The sequence below is a fragment of the Podarcis cretensis genome (genome assembly GCF_951804945.1).
Source record: "Podarcis cretensis genome assembly, chromosome: Z".
NCBI lineage: Eukaryota > Metazoa > Chordata > Lepidosauria > Squamata > Lacertidae > Podarcis > Podarcis cretensis.
In genome coordinates this window covers 20,502,764-20,522,379 of record NC_137184.1, presented here as the reverse complement: position 1 = coordinate 20,522,379, position 19,616 = coordinate 20,502,764, and the positions used below count along the sequence as shown (strand labels likewise).

Genomic DNA, 19,616 nt, shown 5'->3' with positions numbered 1-19,616 from the left:
ATGCAAGATAGCATCAGAGGAGGGAGGGAAGCAAGGAAAGGGGAACAGAGGCCAACGGTGCCCACCCCTGAGCATCATTCAAGGCACCCCAGGGTGCCATGGCACACTGCTTCAAAACCACTGCACTAAGCCCACAGCATTCTCCTGACCCACGAAGCTTGTTACTGTATGTACTCCATAAAAAAAAGACTTCTCTCACCCTGTTTACCTATTTATTGCATTTATATCCAACTTTTTCCTCCAATGAGCTATTCCTCATTTAATACCCACAATAACCCTGTGAGGTAGGCTGAGAGCTGCAGTGACCCAGTGAGTTTAAAGGCTTAAGAGGGATTCATTCGTTCGTTTATTTGGAGCATCTTCGGCTGATCAGGACAAGACAGTCCCTGTCCACAGGCTTACAACCTAAAACCCAAACAAAGCTGGACACGCAAGGGAAAAAGGACGGGGAGGGAAGAGGAAAACCCAAATCCAAACTCAGGCACCATTCTTCTAAAACAATTTCTAAAAATGGGTTATAAATCTCTGCAGGTGAAGAGGCGGCAGGCTCGCTTTTCTGCTCCCAATCTCATAGGCAAGAAATACCTGCTCACAACTCATTCATTTGCACAGGAAAAAGGCAGGCAAGCAGGTGCGGGGTACCTAAGCTGGCCGATCTCTGGGGAGCAAGTGCGCCTACAATGGTGTCGGGATGTCGTCTTTCCTGCAAAGTCTTTGGCTCAGCCCCCCTGAACCCCGGCTTTTCTGGGTTCCTAGTCTGGCTCTCTAACCACTACCCAGCCCTGCCCCCTGGAGTACTGTACTTCCCACCGCCTCCAATGAACTGCAGAGTTGCAAAGTCAGAAGGGATCCCAAGTGACATCTAGCCCACCCCGCTGCATTGCGGGAAGCGACGGTGGAGAAGCCCCGCGAAGCCCCCGGGCTGCGCCTTTAAGGGAAGGGCAGGCGGAGCGGTAAGAGGGCGAGGCGCTGGGCGGGTACGGAAGGAGGCAGGCGAACAAAGCCCAGCCCGTCTCTGGCGCTAGTGGGAGGGGACTTGCAGCTGCGCGCCGGGCTGGATAGTGCTTCTGCGGTCGCCTGCTCCACCTCCAACTGGGTCCATTCAGAGCCGGCGCGGAAGCCCAAGCAGCCGTGGGAGAAGGAAAGAGAAGAGCCAGCCGGCTCCCAGCTGATGCGGCGTCAAGTCGCCTTCACACCAGATTTATCCAGGTAGTTTCTTCCATTTGCTCCCAAATCTTTTTTCTTGCGTCCGTGCGGAGGGCCGTTGGCACTGGCGTAGCAACCCCTGCCGGCGCCTGGGGTGGGTGGTTGTACACGCAACTCCCCCCGCCCCCACAACCATGGGGACGGGGTATCCAAATGGGCGGGGCGCGCCGCCCGAGCAAATGCATCCCTCCCGGCCAGCTCAGCGCTGCTGGAAAAAACACTGCGGGGCGCGCGGGACTCCGGAGGGAAGCCTGCAGGCCGGCGCGCAGCAGCTGCACGTCTCCCTGGTGTCCTTTCTAGGTGCCCTCCCGGCGGCGCATCCCGCAGTGTTTTTCCAACGGTGCTGGGCCCGCTCGCGGCCGGGAGGGATGCAGCGGCTGGGGAGACCTGCAGGCCGCGCACCACCCGCGGCGCACCCCGCGGCCCGCCCGCTGGAGGGCGCCCTGCCGTACCGCCCCTCTCTTCCCTTTCTCCGCTATTGCCGTTGGTGGTGAGCAGCCGCCGTTCAGCCCCTGTATTCTCCTCTCCTCCCCCCCCCCGGTGGTTTAAGGAGCGCCCTAGCTGGGCTGCCCCCCTTCCACCCCTTCGACGCCTTCCCTCAACAAGGCTGTGATTATAAAGGGAGAATTGCGGGGTGGGGTGGGGGGAGGTTGGGCTTTCTTCTCTCTTTGCAAAATAGAAGCATGACTCTCATCTTTATTGCCCTTCTTTCCATCATCTTCTCCTCCCCCCCCCCCCATCAAAAAAGGAGCCATGGGGCACCCTCCGCTGGAGTTCAGCGATTGTTACCTGGACAGCCCTGACTTCAGAGAAAGGCTCAAATGTTATGAGCAGGAGCTGGAGAGGACCAACAAGTTCATCAAGGATGTCATCAAAGATGGAAATGCTCTCATCGGTGCCATCAAAAGTAAGGAGAGCCTGAAAACTCACCTGTATGTGTGTGGAAAAAAGGCCACAAGAGCAGATTCAGGCCCAGTTGATCCCCGCTTCCCAGCAGGGGCAACCCAGCTAAAAACATTTGCACTGGGTATAAAATAATGCACCACCTCAATTTTTTGTCTAATGATAAGTATAATACAGTGGTACCTCTGGTTGTGTACTTAATCTGTTCCGGAGGTCCGTTCTTAACCTGCAACTCTTCTTAACCTGAAGCACCACTTTAGCTAATGAGGCCTCCCGCTGCCGCTGCACCGCCAGAGCACGATTTCTGTTCTCATCCTGAAACAAAGTTCTTAACCCGAGGTACTATTTCTGGGTTAGCGGAGTCTGTAACTTGAAGCGTGTGTAACCTGAAGCGTATGTAACCCAAGGTACCACTGTAATAGCAATATTTGTTGAGGATCACACAACCATTTTGTTGAGTTCACACTGGGTTTTCTTTAGAAAACTGACAAATGCAACCACATATCATAAGATGAGACCGCACTGTCAGATTGTCAAAGCACAGGAGCAAATCTTCACATAAGGTCAGAAATGCATAGTTCATTATTCAGAATTGTGCACGCATTGAGCACGAAAAATTTATTTTGCTAAGAATTACATAAAACATAGCGTATTTTTTGCTCTATAAGACGCATGTTTCCCCTCCTAAAAAGTAAGGGGAAATGTGTGTGCATCTTATGGAGTGAGTGCAGGCTGCACAGCTTTCGCTGAAGCTAGGAGAGCAAGAGGGATCGGTGCGCACCGATCCCTCTTGCTGTTCTGACTTCGCTTCGCTGGAGAGGCACTGTGCAGCTTTCCCTCTCTGCGCAGCGCCCCTTTAGCGATGTGGGAGGAGAAATGAAAGGGGCTCCGTTTCTCCTCCCGCTTTGCTGGAGAGGCGCTGAGCAGAGAGGGAGAGAATATTTTTTTTCTTCTCCTCCTCCTCTAAAACTAGGTGCGTCTTATGGTCTGGTACGTCTTATAGATCGAAAAATACGGTATGCATGATAGTTAGGCCCCAGGCAGCCCAGTAATTTGTATTGGCTCTCCTCATTGTGTGTGAGAGAGACAGAGAAACATGGAAACATGGTGCCTGAGTGCCTTTGCGTGTGTTGGGAAGGGGATGGGGATTTCTCCTTGCAGCCTTGATTTTTCTCTCCCCTCCTCCACAAAAAAATATTGACTGTACTCCCCAGCTTTCAGCTGCTTTTGTTTTCATCAGGATTAAATGCATCAGTGCCTTGAGTGCGTGTGTGTCATTGACCTGTCTGCACTGTACATTTAGAGCACTTTCATCCCACTTTAAAACAGACATTGCGCCTTTCAGAGAATCCCGGGAACTGCGCTGAGAGATGTTACGAGACCCCTATTCCCCTCCTCAGAGCTACAGTTCCCAGTGTGGTGTAATGATCAATCCCTCTTCCCAGGGAACTCAAGGAATTGTAGCTCTGGAAGGGAAATATGGAGGTTACTCCTAACAACTCTTTGTTACCCTTAAACTACATGAGCTAGGATTCTTTGGGGATCCCATGACTGTTTAATGTGGGATGATACTGCTTTGAATGTATAGTACAGATTGGTCTTTAAATGTACTAGGAGGTAGATTAAGGCTGGTGTTGACTTCCTTGTGTTTGTTTAGGTGTCCCCAGCATAGTGCTGAGGATATTGAATTGTTAATCAGAAGACTTTGGATTGCCAGAGGAGCTCTGCATGTTCTCTTGCAAGCAATATTAAACTTGCAGAAAGAAGCCTTGTGGATGCTCCCTATAAAGACATCCGGTTACTGAGGCTCTCGGAGCAGTTTATGACACAAAACATGATTTAAATGAACCCAGGAATAAACACTTTCCAAACACACCCAGTAAAATCATTGCATGCTGACTCAGTCCTAGGCAGAACATCTCCACACACTGAACAGTAAAAGTTGCCTTTTAAAATCCTGTTGCCACCCACCATCTCTGCTTTTTCTCGAGTTACAGGAGGTCTCTGTAGGAAGCAGGCTCCAAAGGGAGACCCTATTGCTACTGGCTCCAGGTTTAAGTGGGGCTGCTTCTGGTGATTTGTAAGGTGCAGTTCCTTAGAGTTCGCATTCCACAGGAAAAAAAAAACCCAGCACTCCCCCCCCCCCGCCCATTGTGTAGGAAGATGCATGTATATTTCAATGCATGGAAAGGGAAATGTGCAAAATGTTATCCAGAAATTGCTCATCGTACGTTATGTTGAATAAGCAAGAAACTTATCCACTCCTTCGAAGCAGCAGGGAAGATGAGCTGTGGTGAGCGTTTCCTGTGCTGCTGATGACATCTTTATGGAGAAGAGAGCTATTGAAGGCTACTAGCCATGATGGCTATGCCCTGCTTCGGTGGTTGCAGCCGTGCTTCTGAATCCCTGTAGCTGGAAACCACAGGATGGGAAAGGGCTGTTGGACTCAAATCCTACTTGTGGGTTTCCCATTGGGGCATCTGGCTGGCCACTGTGAGAACAGGCTACTGGTCCCCTTCTCCCTGATCCAGCAGGCTCTTCTTATGTTAGCTTATGTAAGGACACAGGTAGTCCCAAATTCCTATAAAGCAGGTGTGGTCATTTTAAAGCAATGGGCAGGTCAGGAATGCTCCTTTTTACCCCAGTCTTAGTCAGGATCTCCTCTTGCTGCCATTTGAATCCATTGGTTTGGATCCTCCCCTCTGAGCAACAGGAAACCAGCTTGCTCCATCTTCCGAGGGACAGCTCTTCAGATATTTGAAGGTGGCTGTCATATCAATGATTTGACAACATGCTCCTACTCAGCGGTTTCCTATAGATGTTAAAAAGCATGGGTGGAAAAACTCGAACTCTGAGGAACCCCACACTGAAGACGCCACAGGGCCAAGGAGCAACCCCCAAGCATCACTCCCCAGCTACACAAAGATTAGATGGGGAATGCCAGTGGTACATGTGAAAAGGATCTAGGGGTCCTGGTAGACCACAAACTGAACATGAGTCAACAGTGTGATGCCGCACCAGAAAAGCTATTGCTATTCTGGGCTGCATCAGCAGAAGTCTATAGTGTCCCAATCAAGGGAAGTAATAGTACTGCTCTATTCTGCCTTGGTCAGACCACACCTGGAGTACTATGTCCAGGAGGACATTGACAAGCTGAAAGGTGACCAAGATAATAGAGGGTCTGGAAACCAAGCCTGATGAGGAATTGTGGATGGAGCTGGGTATGTTTAGCCTAGTAAAGAGAAGATAGAGAGGAGATATGATGGCCATCCTCAAATATCTGAAGGGGTATTACACGAAAGATGGCGCAAGCTTGTTTTCTCCTGCTCTGGGGTGTAGGACCCGAACCAATGGCTTCAAGGTACAAGAATGGAGATTCCAACTAAACCTTAGGAAGAACTTTCTGACAGTCAGAATAGTGGTACAGTGGACAGTGGGAGGCAATGGTCTCTTCTTCCTTGGAGGTTTTTAAGCAGAGCTTGGATGGCCATTTGTCATGGATGAGCTGGTTGAGGTTCCTGCACTGAAGGGGGTTGGACTGGATGCCCTTCAGTGTCCTTTCCAGCTCTACAGTTCTTTGATTCTATGATTCTGTGCAGTGCTTCCCCCCCCTAGAAAAATAGGTGCTGATACAATGAAGCTGTTACAGTAAGTGCAACACTTTTTAAGAACAAAAAAGAGATGCTGGTACTATGTACCCTTGCATGCCCCCTAAAAATAAGCACTGATTCTATGACTTGCAGAGGTTCTCTCACCACCTGAACTTTCCATGCTTGGATAACATAGAATTGCTGCACCTTTCCTCAAACCGGTGCCCTCCAGATGTTTTGGAATATAGCATCCCTCAGCCCCAGTCTGCTCGGTCATCTCCATAGTCCATCCTTGCCCTTGGAGACAAAATAATGTTACATATTTATATGCAGTTCAGCAGAACCCCATTGGCTCTATAATGGAGCAAGTTGGGCACAGATGGGGCTTCTGAAATTCTTTATAAAGAGGTACCTTTTGGGGGACTTGATGCTCAGGGTTTCCAGAATGCAAGCCTTTTCCAAATGGTCTGTGGCATGCCTGGATTTGTGGTAGAAGACAGAAGATGGCACTTTAAATATACAGTGGTACCTTGGGTTACAGATGCTTCAGGTTACAGACTCCGCTAACCCAGAAATAGTACCTCGGGGTAAGAACTTTGCTTCAGGATGAGAACAGAAATCATGCGCCAGCGGCACAACAGCAGCGGGAGGCCCTGTTAGCTAAAGTGGTACCTCAGGTTAAGATCGGAACTCCAGAACGAATTAAGTTCTTAACCCGAGGTACCACTGTATTGATTTTTAATAATATTTTTATTGGGTCTTTTATTTCTTTTATTGTATTGCTGTTTGAATTCTTTCTATGGAATAAGTGAAAAACAATAACACCAAAAATAAAAGTATAATTAAAAACCATACAGTTGATACAACAGGCAGAAAAATGATGTAAATGGTCTTCCAAAACCTCCAGCAGTTTTCATGTGGGGATATTTATGGTAAGATAGACATCCAGCATCAAGCTGTTTGCAGATGCTTCATTGAGCCTTGTTATTCAGAAGCATAGACTGCTGTACTGCACACTGAACATGCTTTTTTATGTTTTTGAGTAACTCTGCAGAGGACAAGGGTGTCAGGCTTCTTAGCTTTGCACACAGTGTCCCTCCACTCAGGTAGGAAATTAATTATGCTGACACCGACATGGCCTTTCACAACGTGACACGTAGGTGTGCTTGTTCCTTTTCAAGTATGCCAACGCTGCATCCGACTGGTTCAGGCTTTGGGGCTTTGCTGTGCATGCTGAAATTCCCAGGTTCATTCCTCAGCATTTCCAGGGTAGACTGAAATCCTGGAAAGTCACTGCAAATTAAATCCAAGGCATGTGATGCAAATTCTGAGGGGTGGCGGTTTGTTAGTATTTTTCAACCTGTCAACTAGGCTGCTGGACCTTTGATTAGCAAGCATCATTAGCACCACTAGGTTTGTACATATGCCAATTCACAGAAAATTTCATGGGCCCAATTCAAGCTGCTGTTCCTTTTCAAGCCCTGTATGGCTTGGGTCCAAGTACCTGAAGGAGAAGGTCTTCTGCTGAGGTTATTTTCCAGGTAGCTGGTATTGATGTATCATGCAACCAGTATAGAGTTAAAGCAGGCATCTCTCATTCTGTACAGTTGAATTCAAAGCTGACCTACAGTCTTGCTGCAGAATTTTTGGAAAGATATGCTTGGCAATGAGCTCATCTTCTTTTGTGCATGTTTTGGAGCAAGATATAGGGTATTGCCGTTGGAGCTGTTCCATCTGTTTTGCAGCCTTAAACTCATAGGTTTAATTATAAGCAGTCTATGTACCATCTGTGCACCTACATGGAAATTTAGATCAAATTAGCATGCACGCACCAGTGGGGTATAAACACTCTGCGGCCTCCCCTTACATTTGGGTAATGTTGTAAGCTGTTTGTGGGTTCGGTTGTGGAAATCTGTTTGCAGAACAGCCACTGAATAGAGATGCATGTGGCCCTTGTCCTTTGATTGCAATTGGTGATAGTAATATTCTTTCCCAGTGATCTGAATAAGTTTGGCTATAGATGCTTGACTAGCCAGTGAGGCCAGAGAGAAGCATTATGGCACTTAAGCTACCAAGTAAAAACAGATTTTGAACTAGTTCAACTGCTACTGTTTCCTCCAAAAGATTTTGGGAAGTATAACTTTGGGAGACAAAGATATCTCCTAAGAATAGTAGCCTCCCCTTTCCAAAGGGGCTGCTGAATTGGTTGGAACTGAGCTAGCAGACATGCCAATTTTTCTCATTTGCTTGCATTTTTAAAATATTGGCAAGTTCTTGCATGTTCTATACAATAAAACCAGCAAGCAATAATTTAAATTGTGTAATTTTTGCTGGCTCAGTTCTGTGCTGTTTTGTTGTGTTGCTGGACTTTGTTAAATGGATATGGTTAACTTACTGATTTGACTATATACCAAGTTCTTAAAGGGTTTCCCACCTCCAAATCACTATGGAGAGATTGGTGGAATACACATTTTTAAAAAGTAAGCAAAATACATGAATAGTTTGGCTAGATTTTTTGATGTAAACAGTACAACTGGTTTTTAAACTCTGAATGGTGAGGTGCAAACCTTAAAAATGAAGATAAGTAATATCTGTGTAATCTGGGCTGTAAACCAAAACATCTTAAAATGTGTTCCCAGCTTTCTGGGATGCTAAACAGTCGAATTAATGACAGTCAGGCTTGGAGCCAAATTTCAGTCATACAGAATGCAGGAATATTTTAGGAAGCCTGCTTATCTTGGGTCCGACCATAGTCGTTGTTCATTTATATAGCACCATCACAGGAATATCAGAAGCTGTGTTATATCAAAGTCACATCATTGGTCCATCTTGCTCAGTATTGCCTGCAATGGCTGGCAGTGACTCTAGGGCTTCAGACAAGAAGGGAAGGATTGTTCAGTCAGCAAAGTATGGGACTCTTAATCTCAAGGTTGTGGGTTTGAACCCCACATTGGGCAAAAAGATTCCTGCATGTTTTTAATGTACAGTCATACCTTGGATCCTGAATACCTTGCGAGTCAAATGTTTTGGCTCCCGAATGCCGCAATCCCGGAAGTGAGTGTTTCAGTTTGTGAACGTTCTTTGGAAACCAAACGTCCGATATGGCTTCCGATTGGCTTCAGGAGCTTCCTGCAGCCAATTGAAAGCCGCGCCTTGGTTTCCAAACGTTTTGGAAGTTGAATGGACTTCCAGAACGGATTCCGTTCAACTTCCAAGGTACAACTGTATGTCCCTCCTTGGTTTTAATGTTTCTATAAGGGATTGTTCATTTGTTTGTAAGGCGCTTTGGGTTACCTTGGGGAAGACGAAGTGACCAGCAAATTTAGTAAATAAGAATAACAACCCCCCACAAGGATCTGGTTACCCACTGTGAGAACAGGATGCTGGACTAGCCTGATCCAGCACCTCCGCTCATGTTCTGACTCACTCCAGCTCTCCAGGGGTTCAGGCAGGGAACATTCCCATCCCTACCTGGGTATGGAACCATGTTCTGCCACTGAGCCACAACCGTCCCCCTAAAGAAGCTGAGCAAACAAACAGGAAGGGAAGGGGTTAAGCGGCTGCTCCACCTGCTTGTGCCACCTCCACTTGTTAATTCAGCACACACACACCCCACAACTGTTGTTCATCCAAAAAACTGGGAGGAAAGGTGGCAGACAAGTTCATGGCATGTAGCAAGACCTTTCTTTTAGCTTGGAGTGAAATAAATTTTGTGTGTGTTTAAAATGCACATGTACAGTATAGCGTAACAATGTGCAACCTCAGCACACCTGTGTGAAAACTAGTGAAACATACATTTGTTTACCTGCATTTTGTAAGGGGGGGCCCTCCCCCCAGCTCATATAATGAGAGTTTTCTAATGTGTGTAGGATCCTAGACGCCTTGACGAAGGGCCACACTGTAATTCTTTGAGGCCTTCAGTTGTAATTAAAGAAAACAAGTGTGAAACGTCTTCTAGTACATTTGTTTCTTGGCTCATAATACCACGCGAGAAGAGTCTGCCCATAAATTCCTTTCTGCTTCTCTCAGAAGCACGTGCAAAAAAAAATACATGGGCGTTTCCTTCTGCATCCTCAGATTGTTGAGAGTGCCCCACCTGGCTCAAAAATCCTTTTGTGCAATTCGGGAGAAGAAATAAAAACGTCCTCCTGAACTTCCAGTGCCCATTTACTAATTGGATATATAATTACCCACCTCCTGGTTTTCCGGCAAATGGAAGCATAATATTTTTCCATGCCGTGCAAAAGCCAGTTCTCAGAAGGCTTTTCGGGAAATTCCAATTAAAGGCTGTTGTACATGAAAGAAAGTCACAACATTTAATCTGTTATCTGAGATGACCTGGAGGTGAACTCCTGGAGGAGTGTAAGCTCACATCAACACCATATATTCAAAGCACTCTTAGACCACCTTAACAGTCATGGCTTCCTCCAAAGAATCCTGGGAACTAGTTCATTAAGGTTCTTCTAACTCTCCCCCTCCTCCTTTGCAAACTAGAGTTCTGAGGATTCTTTCATGGTGGTGGGGAATCCATTACTGTTAAAAGGAGCGCCTCTGCTTTAATGATGTGGATGATGTAGATATGACATGAGTCATAGAACCATAGAACTGTAACTTGAATCTATTGGTTTAGGTCCTACCCTCTGGATCAAGAGAAAACAAGCTTGCTCTTCCACGTGAAAGCCCTTTAGATATTTGAAGATGGCTTTCATATCTCCTCTCAGTCTCATCTTATCCAAGCCAAACATACCTAACTCCCCATTCTTCATAAGGCTTAATTTCCAGACCCTTAATCATCCAACTTGTCTATATCCTTCTGAAATTGTGCCACCCAGAACCGGACACAGTACTCCAGAAGGATTCTCACCAAGGCAAAATAGAGTGATATTGTTAGTTCACTTGATCTGGACACTATGCTTCTGTTGATGCAGCCTAGAATATCATTAGCTTTTTTTCTGCTTCTGCATCACACTGTTAACTCATGTTAAGTCTGACTCCACAGCCGAATAGCAATTGCTGGAAACCACAGAAGGGGAGAGTTCTGTTGTACTTGAATCCTGTTCATCAGTTTCCCATTGGGGCATCTTTTCGGCCGCTGCAAGAACATGATGTTGGGCTAGGACTTTGGCCTGACCCAGCAGGCTCTTCATAGGATATTATGATATTATGTGTGGTTTGTGGGATGACAGCAACTTGATCTTTCCAGCAACTTTGAGCATTGCTGTGGCAGTGGGGGAATCGTTGAGGAAGCCTCCCCGGTGGTCAGGCTCTATCTATCCAGTCTGCCACCAAGTCCAGATGAAAATGGTCTCCCCTGGAGGTAGAATGGCAGTGTGCTTCTAGGAGATATGAAATGAGTGGTGTGTGGTTCAAAGCCATGAAGGGAGGCTTATGAGAGAGAAGAACCACATACACATACAGTCACTCTAAGATTAGGGGAATTTTTAAAGCAGCTGTTTAGGTTTCCCCCCCATCTCCCCCCAGCAATACATAATAGCTTGTGTTTGCTTTGGAACCCAGCCCAAGCACTGTAGGAATGATCTGTGTTGGTTGTGATGTCACCCTGATGCAAGCTCTTCTCGCTGGGTATCACTAAAACTGCTTTGCATGCAGAAGATTCCAGGTTCAATCCCGATTGCATCTCCCAGGTAGGTCTGGGAATGTCCCCTATCTGGAGTCCCCTGCCTGGAACCATGGAAAGCCCCTGCAGGTCAATGTGGGCAGTTGTGAGTTTGATAGATCAATAAAAACATAAGCAGAGCATGTGGGAAACCCACAAGCAGGGTTCAAGTGCTAGAGCCCTCTCCATTTCCCTGTGATGTCCAGCAATTATGTGAATCAATAGAAGGCAGCTTTCTGTGTACATGTGTGTTGTAAGGGGAGGCACCATGGCTTGGTGGTAGGGCACTTGCTTCACATGCAGAAGGTCCTGGGTTCAGTCCCCAGCAGCATCTCCAGATTGGGCTGGAAGTGTCCCCTGCCTGAAACCCTGAAGAGCCACTGCTGGCCAGTACTGAGCTAGATGGACCAATGGTCTCAGACAACTTCCTATGGATAGCAGAAGGTATCAGTTAAAACAAAGGAACATTCGTGTGGAGAGCACTGCCCACCTCCCCAAAAAATAGTACAGGGAAGAAAAGGAAGAGCAAGCATAGGAAGCTGTCTCCCACTGAGTAACACCATTAGTCCATCTAGCTTAGTATTGTCTGCACTGACTTCCAGCGTGTCAGAGGCAAGCCAGCAATAAATCATGTTGTGCAGGTTGGAATTAACTCTTTATTAGCAAAAACATGATCGACACAGGAGTGTCAGGCCTAAGGAACACAGCATCCCTTATTCGTATTTTAATAGGTTTGTTTTTTAAATATTGTTTTAATTTGATTAGGGCTTAATTATTTTTTATCTATGATATTTTATGAATGGTTTTAGCTTTTTGTATCTATGTTGTTTTAATTTGTGGAAGCCACCTTGAAAAATTTTTCTGTCAAAAATAGGAAATGTGGAAAAATAAATTAGGCCATGCATGAGGATTTACTCTCTTCTTGAACCTCACATTCCTGTGACTTTCCTGTTCTCTTCAGCCCCTCTCCCTGCTTCTCTGAGGCAGTTTCCACTTCCCTTCTTCCTCAGCGACTCTGCTCCTTCAGTGCCTTCTTCCTATTCAGCTTGCCAATTTGCTTCTCATTACTTCACCCCATTTGTTTTGTTGACAGCAGAGTGTGGCCCTTCCTGCCCTCTTGGACACGGTGTTGGAATTTGCTTCCAACCAAGCTGCCTTTCCACTTAGTTCCAGGACTCACCCTTTCCTGCTATGCGATTAGGGTACACCAGAATTGCATCTTACATGCAGTTGAGTTGCGTGATTTCAACCATACGTGGTTGAAGGTGAGCTGCTTGAAATTGTGCAGATCAAATCCCAAGCAAAAGAGGTTAAAAGCTCTTTTCTCACTGAGTCTGCTTGGCCTGAAAAGAGCTTTTCAACTCTTGTTTGAGGGGCAAGGCCGACTCAGTGCCCCAGCTCTGGGATGCTGTTGCAAGATCTCACCAGGCACAAGATCTTGTTTGAACATCCTTGGCTTCTCAGAACTGGCACACCCAAGCAAGGCAGAGGACTTAAAGCCTCTTTTAGTGCCAGGTCTGCTTGGGTTGCCCAGCATAAAAAGAACCTTTGAGCTCTTTGCCTTACTTGCTGGGCAAGGCCCCTTAGCTGTGTGGTTTTTGGAAGTACAGGGGATTCTCTCTCCCCTCCCCTGCTAGCTGCAGGGGTGGCTCCAAGAGGCTGGGTATACATGGAACTCATGGAACTGAACCCCCATGTAAGATGTGATCATAGTCCGTGCCTAGGTAGGCCTCCTCATACGGCTGGTAATTAAAGTTTTTGGAACTTGAGTACAGAGGATATTGCAAATAAGGTGGTCATCTTCTGTACTTCCACATATCCACTGTGTAAAGAGTACAGATCCCCCCCCCCGCCCCCCACAGCAAATATTAGTTTAGGCTGCACCAGAGATCTCTTCTGGCTTCCTGCATGAAAAATGTCCTGTGCTACAAAAGCACCATTAGTTCAGAGCCAGCCTGTGGTGCATTGATGATGATGTTTGAGGGATCCTCCTGCTGGATGCTCAGAAGAAGCCTTCTGTCTTGTGGAAAGCTGCTAAAACAACTTTGCATTTTCCAAAACATTTGGGCTGGCAGTAGGAGCAAATGTAAATGGGCAGCTCTGGTTTGGTCGAGCGGCGGGTGTGAAGAGAGCCATTCTTCCCTTTTGCTTCTACATCTTTTTACAGCAAAGCACTTCAAGGCAGGCTGACTTAGATGGTTGTTGGCCAAAGGGGAATGTAAACTTTCTCTATCCTTAGCTGGTTTTTATAGGAAAAATGCAATGCAGAGAAAAGGAAGTACTTCATGCAGTGCATAGTAAAACTATGGAACTTGCTCCCAAAGGAGGCAGTGAAACCTGACTGGCTTTAATAGAGGATTCAACAAATTCATGGAGGGAGAGAGGGCTACTGATGGCTACAAGCCACGGTCGCTGTGCTTTACCCTCCACAGCTGGAGACAGTAATGCTTCGAATACCAGTTGCTGGAAACCGCAGAGGGCAGAGAGGCCTTGTGTTCTGGTCCTGCTTGAAGGTTTTGCAGAAGTGGCATCTGTTCACGGGCTCCCTGTTGCTTGGCTGCAGTTTGCACAAATCTTCCAGGCTGTGTTCGTCTGCAGAGAACTGACTTTTGTGGCTTTGGAGAAACGTGACTATCGGTTGTGCTGGCAAAAGGCCTTCCAGGCTGCATTTTTAAATAGCAAGCTACACTTTCCAGTAAAAGGGTGCCTGGCTGCCTAGAGTAAATATCCCTACTTGCATGGCTGGCTTTAATGGCATAGCTGCTTATGTCCAAGCACAGTGTCTTCAGCTTTTAAAAACAAAATGCTAGAGCATCAGTGCATTGATGTGAATTTGGAGTCATTCTGGATCTTGCAGCTGTCATGCAGAACCCAACCAAAATGGTGCCGTGGGCTTGGAGGAGGTTGGAATAGTTGACTGTGTGCTTCTTAGGATGTAATTCCTGCATTGCAGGGGGCTGGACTAGATTACCCTTGGGATTGCTTCCAACTCGACGATTCTTTGATACTGTGGTAAAGCAATGAGAGGTGTTGTGTGCAGCTGCAATTCTTCTTAATGCTGAATGTTAACATTTTTAAAAAAATATTCCTGCTGACCAGGAGATGCTTCCTTGACATCATTGGTCAGCTGTTGCATGCAATTGGCTTATCCCAGGAAGGAAACCATTGAAGTGAGGGGGCTGGTGTCTTTGTGACCCATTTTCTCCCGTATAAGAAGTGCCTGAGCAAAAATGTCAAAGTAAGATATAAGAGATCTCCATGTGCCAATTTCTTGTTTTGGTTGTGTGGGTGCATGTACACAAACGTTCACAAAGTGCTTTCCCACTTTTTAGTCATATTTGTTGCCCCCACCAGGAGACCTGACCCCACCTCACCCATCAGAGACTTAACATCTCAAAGATCCGTCTGCATTTCAAATTCTAGACCAATTTCAAGCCTGATTTACCGCAGCAGCTGCCAACCAAGAAACCCTGGGAATCTCCAGCAAAAGAATTTCCAGCAATCTGGCAGAGCCATAATTCCTAGAGTTCTTTCAGGGAGGCAGTTTTGAAATGTTTTGTTGCAGCAGTCAAATGCACCCTTAATGTGCTAGCACAGGGGTAGGGTAGCAAAAACATGGCGCCCTCCTGGTGTGTGTGGACTACACTTCCCACACCCCTGACCCATTGGCCTTGTTGGCTGGGGGCTGATGGGGCCGTAGTGCAACAACATTTGGAGGGCACAATTTTGGCTATCCGTCTGCTAGACTGAAGATCTTCTTCTGACTTGTGGAGCTGGTGTGGCATAGTGGTCAGAGGGGCGCAGTAGGACCTGGGAGAGACCAGAGTTCAAATCCTCACTCGGGTTAGTCACTGCCTCTCAGCCTAACCTACCTTACAGGATTGTTGTGGGAATTTAATGAGGAAGAGAACTTTGGTATGGTGGGATATAAAAGTAATGGGCCATGAAGTTTGTGATGGGTACAGTAGATGCTAGTGACAGAAAAGGGACTGTGTTGTCTTTTAGGTCTAAATCTGCTCTTATCACAAAGCCCCATAAACCATTCTACTGAAAGAACAAGTCAAAGAAAGGGTTTATTGGGTGTTTGTGTGTAGGGAATAAAGCTTGCAGAACAGGCATTGCAGTGCTCACCTCTGAAAGCAGCCACATGTGGTGGGTGGGCTGTCTTTAGCAACACCCCTCTCATTGTCTTTAGCAATCCCCTCTTGAGCCGTCACTGAGGTTTCCTTTCAGCTTATCCATGAGGCTGTTGAGCTAACCTGTTGAGGTGTGTGTCTTCCAGAACAAAGTGTTTTTCAAAAGGAACAAGGGTTTATTCTCTTCAAGAAGGGGATTCAGCTGCCAAAAGCTTACTCCTTTCATCTGAGGATTTGGGCCTGAACTAGATGTAAACAAGACAGTATTATAATATTTACTATGTATATCCTGCCTTTTCCCCAGTCAGGGACTCAAAGCGGCTTACAGATAAAATAGAAACATCCAAAAGCACAGGGAAAAAACAAAAACAGTAATCAAAAAGCAATTAAACACCATCGTATTTTTCACTCTATAAGACGCACCAGACCATAAGACGCACCTAGTTTTTGGAGGAGGAAAACAAGAAAAAATATATATTCTGAATCCCAGAAGCCAGGACAGCAAGCAGGATCACAGCTCAGCGATCCCGCTTGCTGTCCTGGCTTCTCGGATAGAAGAAGCGGGATGAAGGCTTCTGTTGCCCGGGACAGGCTGTGCACGGGAGAGGCTGCGCACTCCCTTTAAAGAGCATGTGGAGCGTGTGTGCGACTCTTGGGGGCTTTCCCCCTTAATTTTTAGGAGGGGGAAAAGTGCGTCTTATAGAGCGAAAAATACGGTAATTAGAATTCAAACACCACCTTTTGGGTAGAGGTGTATTTTACCCCCACACTATATTTGCTTAGAAACGAAACTAAAACTTAATTTTTTTGATCAGCTTTCTAGAGGCTGATGGGTGAAGTAATTGCTGAGTTGTGATGTTGCTAATTATGCCCTTTATGTATTTTAGGATAACTGTTTTATCATTTTTGTTTGTTATGTCCTATACTTTTTATGTTGCCTTAAATCAGATGTGAACTGTCCCATGGCCCTTTTTTGGTGAAGGGCAGAATGGAAACACCTTAAATACCTGACAGAAACATATGCTTGGAACCTTGTTGTGGTGAGGGGAAGGTGTCTGGGACTGGGGTCTGCATTGTGTGGGGTTAAATGCCCCCTGATAAAGCATCTCCAGTTCCCAACTACTAGTCTGGAAGTGGCCCATCCTGTTTGAAAAGGATTTTTTGGGGGGATGTCTGGATCACCAGATGATCACCAACACCAGTGCACATAAGTCCTGGCCAATGCACAAACTTTCATTGGATTCCAGTTAAGGTTCAGTTTTGCTCAGTAGCAACCCATTAGAGCAGGGAATAAACCCTACACAGTGAAAACCACAGTGGTACCCACTGCATAAATCTGAACTGTGATTGCAGTCTAATGAACAGTGGTGCATTAACTAGTTTTTAGTAATGGTTATTCATGAATGTCATTGGATCACCAGATTAACAAATGGTTATTTGCAACATCCAGTTTCATCCCTAAGTAAAGGCGGCTTCCAAGGCAATTATTGGAGTTTGTGGATTGCTGCATAAATTGCATCCTATAGAAAGAGTGCTGACTTTGAAGAAGCTGAAACTTAGCTTCTATGTTGTGTGCAAAAACATTGAGAACTTTTTTTTGGACAGCTCTCCATTGTCGTGAATGCAAAAAGAAATTGCACCTAAAAGTTTCTGGAGGGCATGTGGGGATATAACGTTCAATGAAATTGTCAAGGGTGGAATGTGGGGTTTTGTTACTCTTTATTTCCTTTCACAGTGGCCAAGGGATCCTTTCCTTGAATTTTGCAAATTTTGCAAATCCTCCCTTTGGTGGTCTTGCCTCTGCAGACTTAGCACTGCCTGTTTTTCCTTAAAATCCCAGTGATACCCTCAGCTGTCATTTCCTGTAAGCATTTCCTGTAAGCATGTTACTACCCCTTATGTAAAGTTTTTTTTCTACTTTTTTTTTAAAAAGTGTCCTTGTTTGCTTTTGCAGAACAGAACGAAAACAATGAAAATAGCTGTTACAAGCTCATAAGAACACCCTCTGAGTTAACGATAGCACAGAAGGAGAGGAAATGTGATGTCGCATCATGTAAATGATGCCATAAACCAGAGGTGAAATTAGTTTGCTGCCACTGGGTGCAGAGCCGAGAGGGTGCTTCAGGGGCACCACAACAAAGATATAGAAAAGAAGGCGAGAGGGCACCAAATTTTGGAGTTGCATAGACACCGCTGAAATTTGAGACCCCAAAGTCAGACCTCAAAGTCCTCCACTGTGTGAACAGTATTTTAGTATAATAAGACCCTCCAGATTCTTCTGTGAATCTCTGGAAGAGTCATTTTCTGATTGTCTTGTCTCACATACGAAATAATTGGTTGCTAAGCTGTGTGGTGCTGTGGTCTAAACCACAGAGGCTAGGACTTGCCGATCAGAAGGTCAGTGGTTCGAATCCCCGCGACAGGTTGAGCTCCCATTGCTTGGTCCCTGCTTCTGCCCACCTAGCAGTTCGAAAGCACGTCAAAGTACAAGTAGATAAATAGGTACTGCTCCGGCGGGAAGGTAAACAGCGTTTCCGTGCGCTGCTCTGGTTCGCCAGAAGCAGCTTAGTCATGCTGGCCACATGACCCAGAAGCTGTCTGTGGACAAACGCCGGCTCCCTTGGCCTATAGAGCGAGATGAGCGTGCAACCCCAGAGGTGTCTGTTACTGGATCTAACGGTCAGGGGTACCTTTACCTTTTTAAGCTGTGTAAGAAGAAAGTGGACCTGTCTTTTCTCCAGCAGCAGAGTCTTTTAGCTCCTGTTTGTTTGTGGCATGATGAGAGGGCTGTGATACCTTGTTCTATTTTTGCTAATTTTTGAGGTTTGTTTTTTAAGGGATGCTTTCTCTTATGCAGGCTCCCCTGGTGACTGCTTTCATTGTGTCCCAAAGGAGCAGTTATAATATTGTCTATGTCCTTTTATTTAAAGTAGTTTTGGAGAGTTCTTGTGAGACTCTCTCTGATTGATTGATTAATTGATTGATTGAGTTAGGATGGGACTGAAGGACTATGTTGTGCTGGTTCATGTTTCCTCTCATATTTTAAGGGTAGCTTCTACTGGGGCGTGATCTGTGATTTTGATGTTACCTATAATAGTTGACTCAGCCAAGGGAGTCAGGCCTTGTGTGAGCAGAATGCTATCCAGTCTGGACATTGATTTTATTTTAATGTAAAAGGATGGACTTTCTGTAAACAAAACCAGTCTCCGCCCTGCTGTAGCCAACCTCTACAGCTTGCTGTAGTTCAATTAAAGCTCGGGAGAAGATGTCACAAGGAAACTGATCTCTTGGAGCTTTTATTTTCTTTTACAGCTGAGACATCTAGGGAGGCTGGAAAAAATGCTACTGGAAAGAAATCAATTGTCCCCTCCAATGGTCTCTTTGAAATGATAAAGTAAACTCGCCCTTCTCTCCACAAAACACCAAAATTCAGAAGAAGTTTAAAAATGGTTCAGAAACACCACAGGAAACCACTTTTGCACGGGAAGAAATCTTTATGAGAAAGGGAAGGACTGGGTTAGGCACAGCCCCAGTTGGGAACAGTTTATCTTTTTTTAAAACTGGGGATTCTCAGAGCCGGTGGCTGTTGGTGCAGAACTTTAGGAAATGAGTCTTAAGTCCAGGAAATCTCCTGTGTTGAAGCCTGATCCCTTTGCTGCATTGCTTCTGGCTCAAAACAGCCTAGGTCCTCCCAAGACAATTTTGTTTTGTTTTCTCGCTGCAAAGGCCTTTTAACTCCTTCTATAGAGTGGGAAGCTTGTGGCACCCCAGATGGAAGCTTGTGGCCCCCCAGATGGACTCCATCTCCCCTTATCCCATACCACCTTGGCTCCTGGGAGCTGAAGTCTAGAGGCTCTAGGGGGGAAAAGAGTTAGATGCTTGAACTTCTTTTTTTGCTTTGTGAATATATTGGGAGTTTTAAAATTATCCTTTTTTTGTTTTGCTTCTTTCACATGCAGATATAGATGTGGGAAAACTGGTTGCATCATGCCACAGTTACAAAAGGGGAGACATACTCCATCTCACGTGCCACATATACTACCTAGTTCACATTTATAGGAGCTTTCAGTGTGGCAGAACCCTGCACTCTGGAACTCCCTGCCTATTGACATCAGGCAGGCAGCTTCACTGTACCCTTTTCGGTGCAAAAATGCACCTGGTGCC

General features: G+C 45.9%; 1 protein-coding gene across 1 annotated transcript in view; it reads left to right on the top strand.

Moving 5' to 3' along the window:
• The first annotated feature begins 1,001 nt into the window (after positions 1 to 1,001).
• Positions 1,002 to 19,616, top strand: part of OPHN1 (oligophrenin 1) — a 120,284-nt gene continuing 101,669 nt past the window's right edge. The window contains exons 1-2 of the mRNA XM_079961276.1: positions 1,002 to 1,209; positions 1,955 to 2,113. Of these exons, the coding sequence (XP_079817402.1) occupies positions 1,960 to 2,113 (154 nt within the window). The 5' untranslated portion in view covers positions 1,002 to 1,209; positions 1,955 to 1,959. The remainder of the gene's footprint in view (positions 1,210 to 1,954; positions 2,114 to 19,616) is intronic.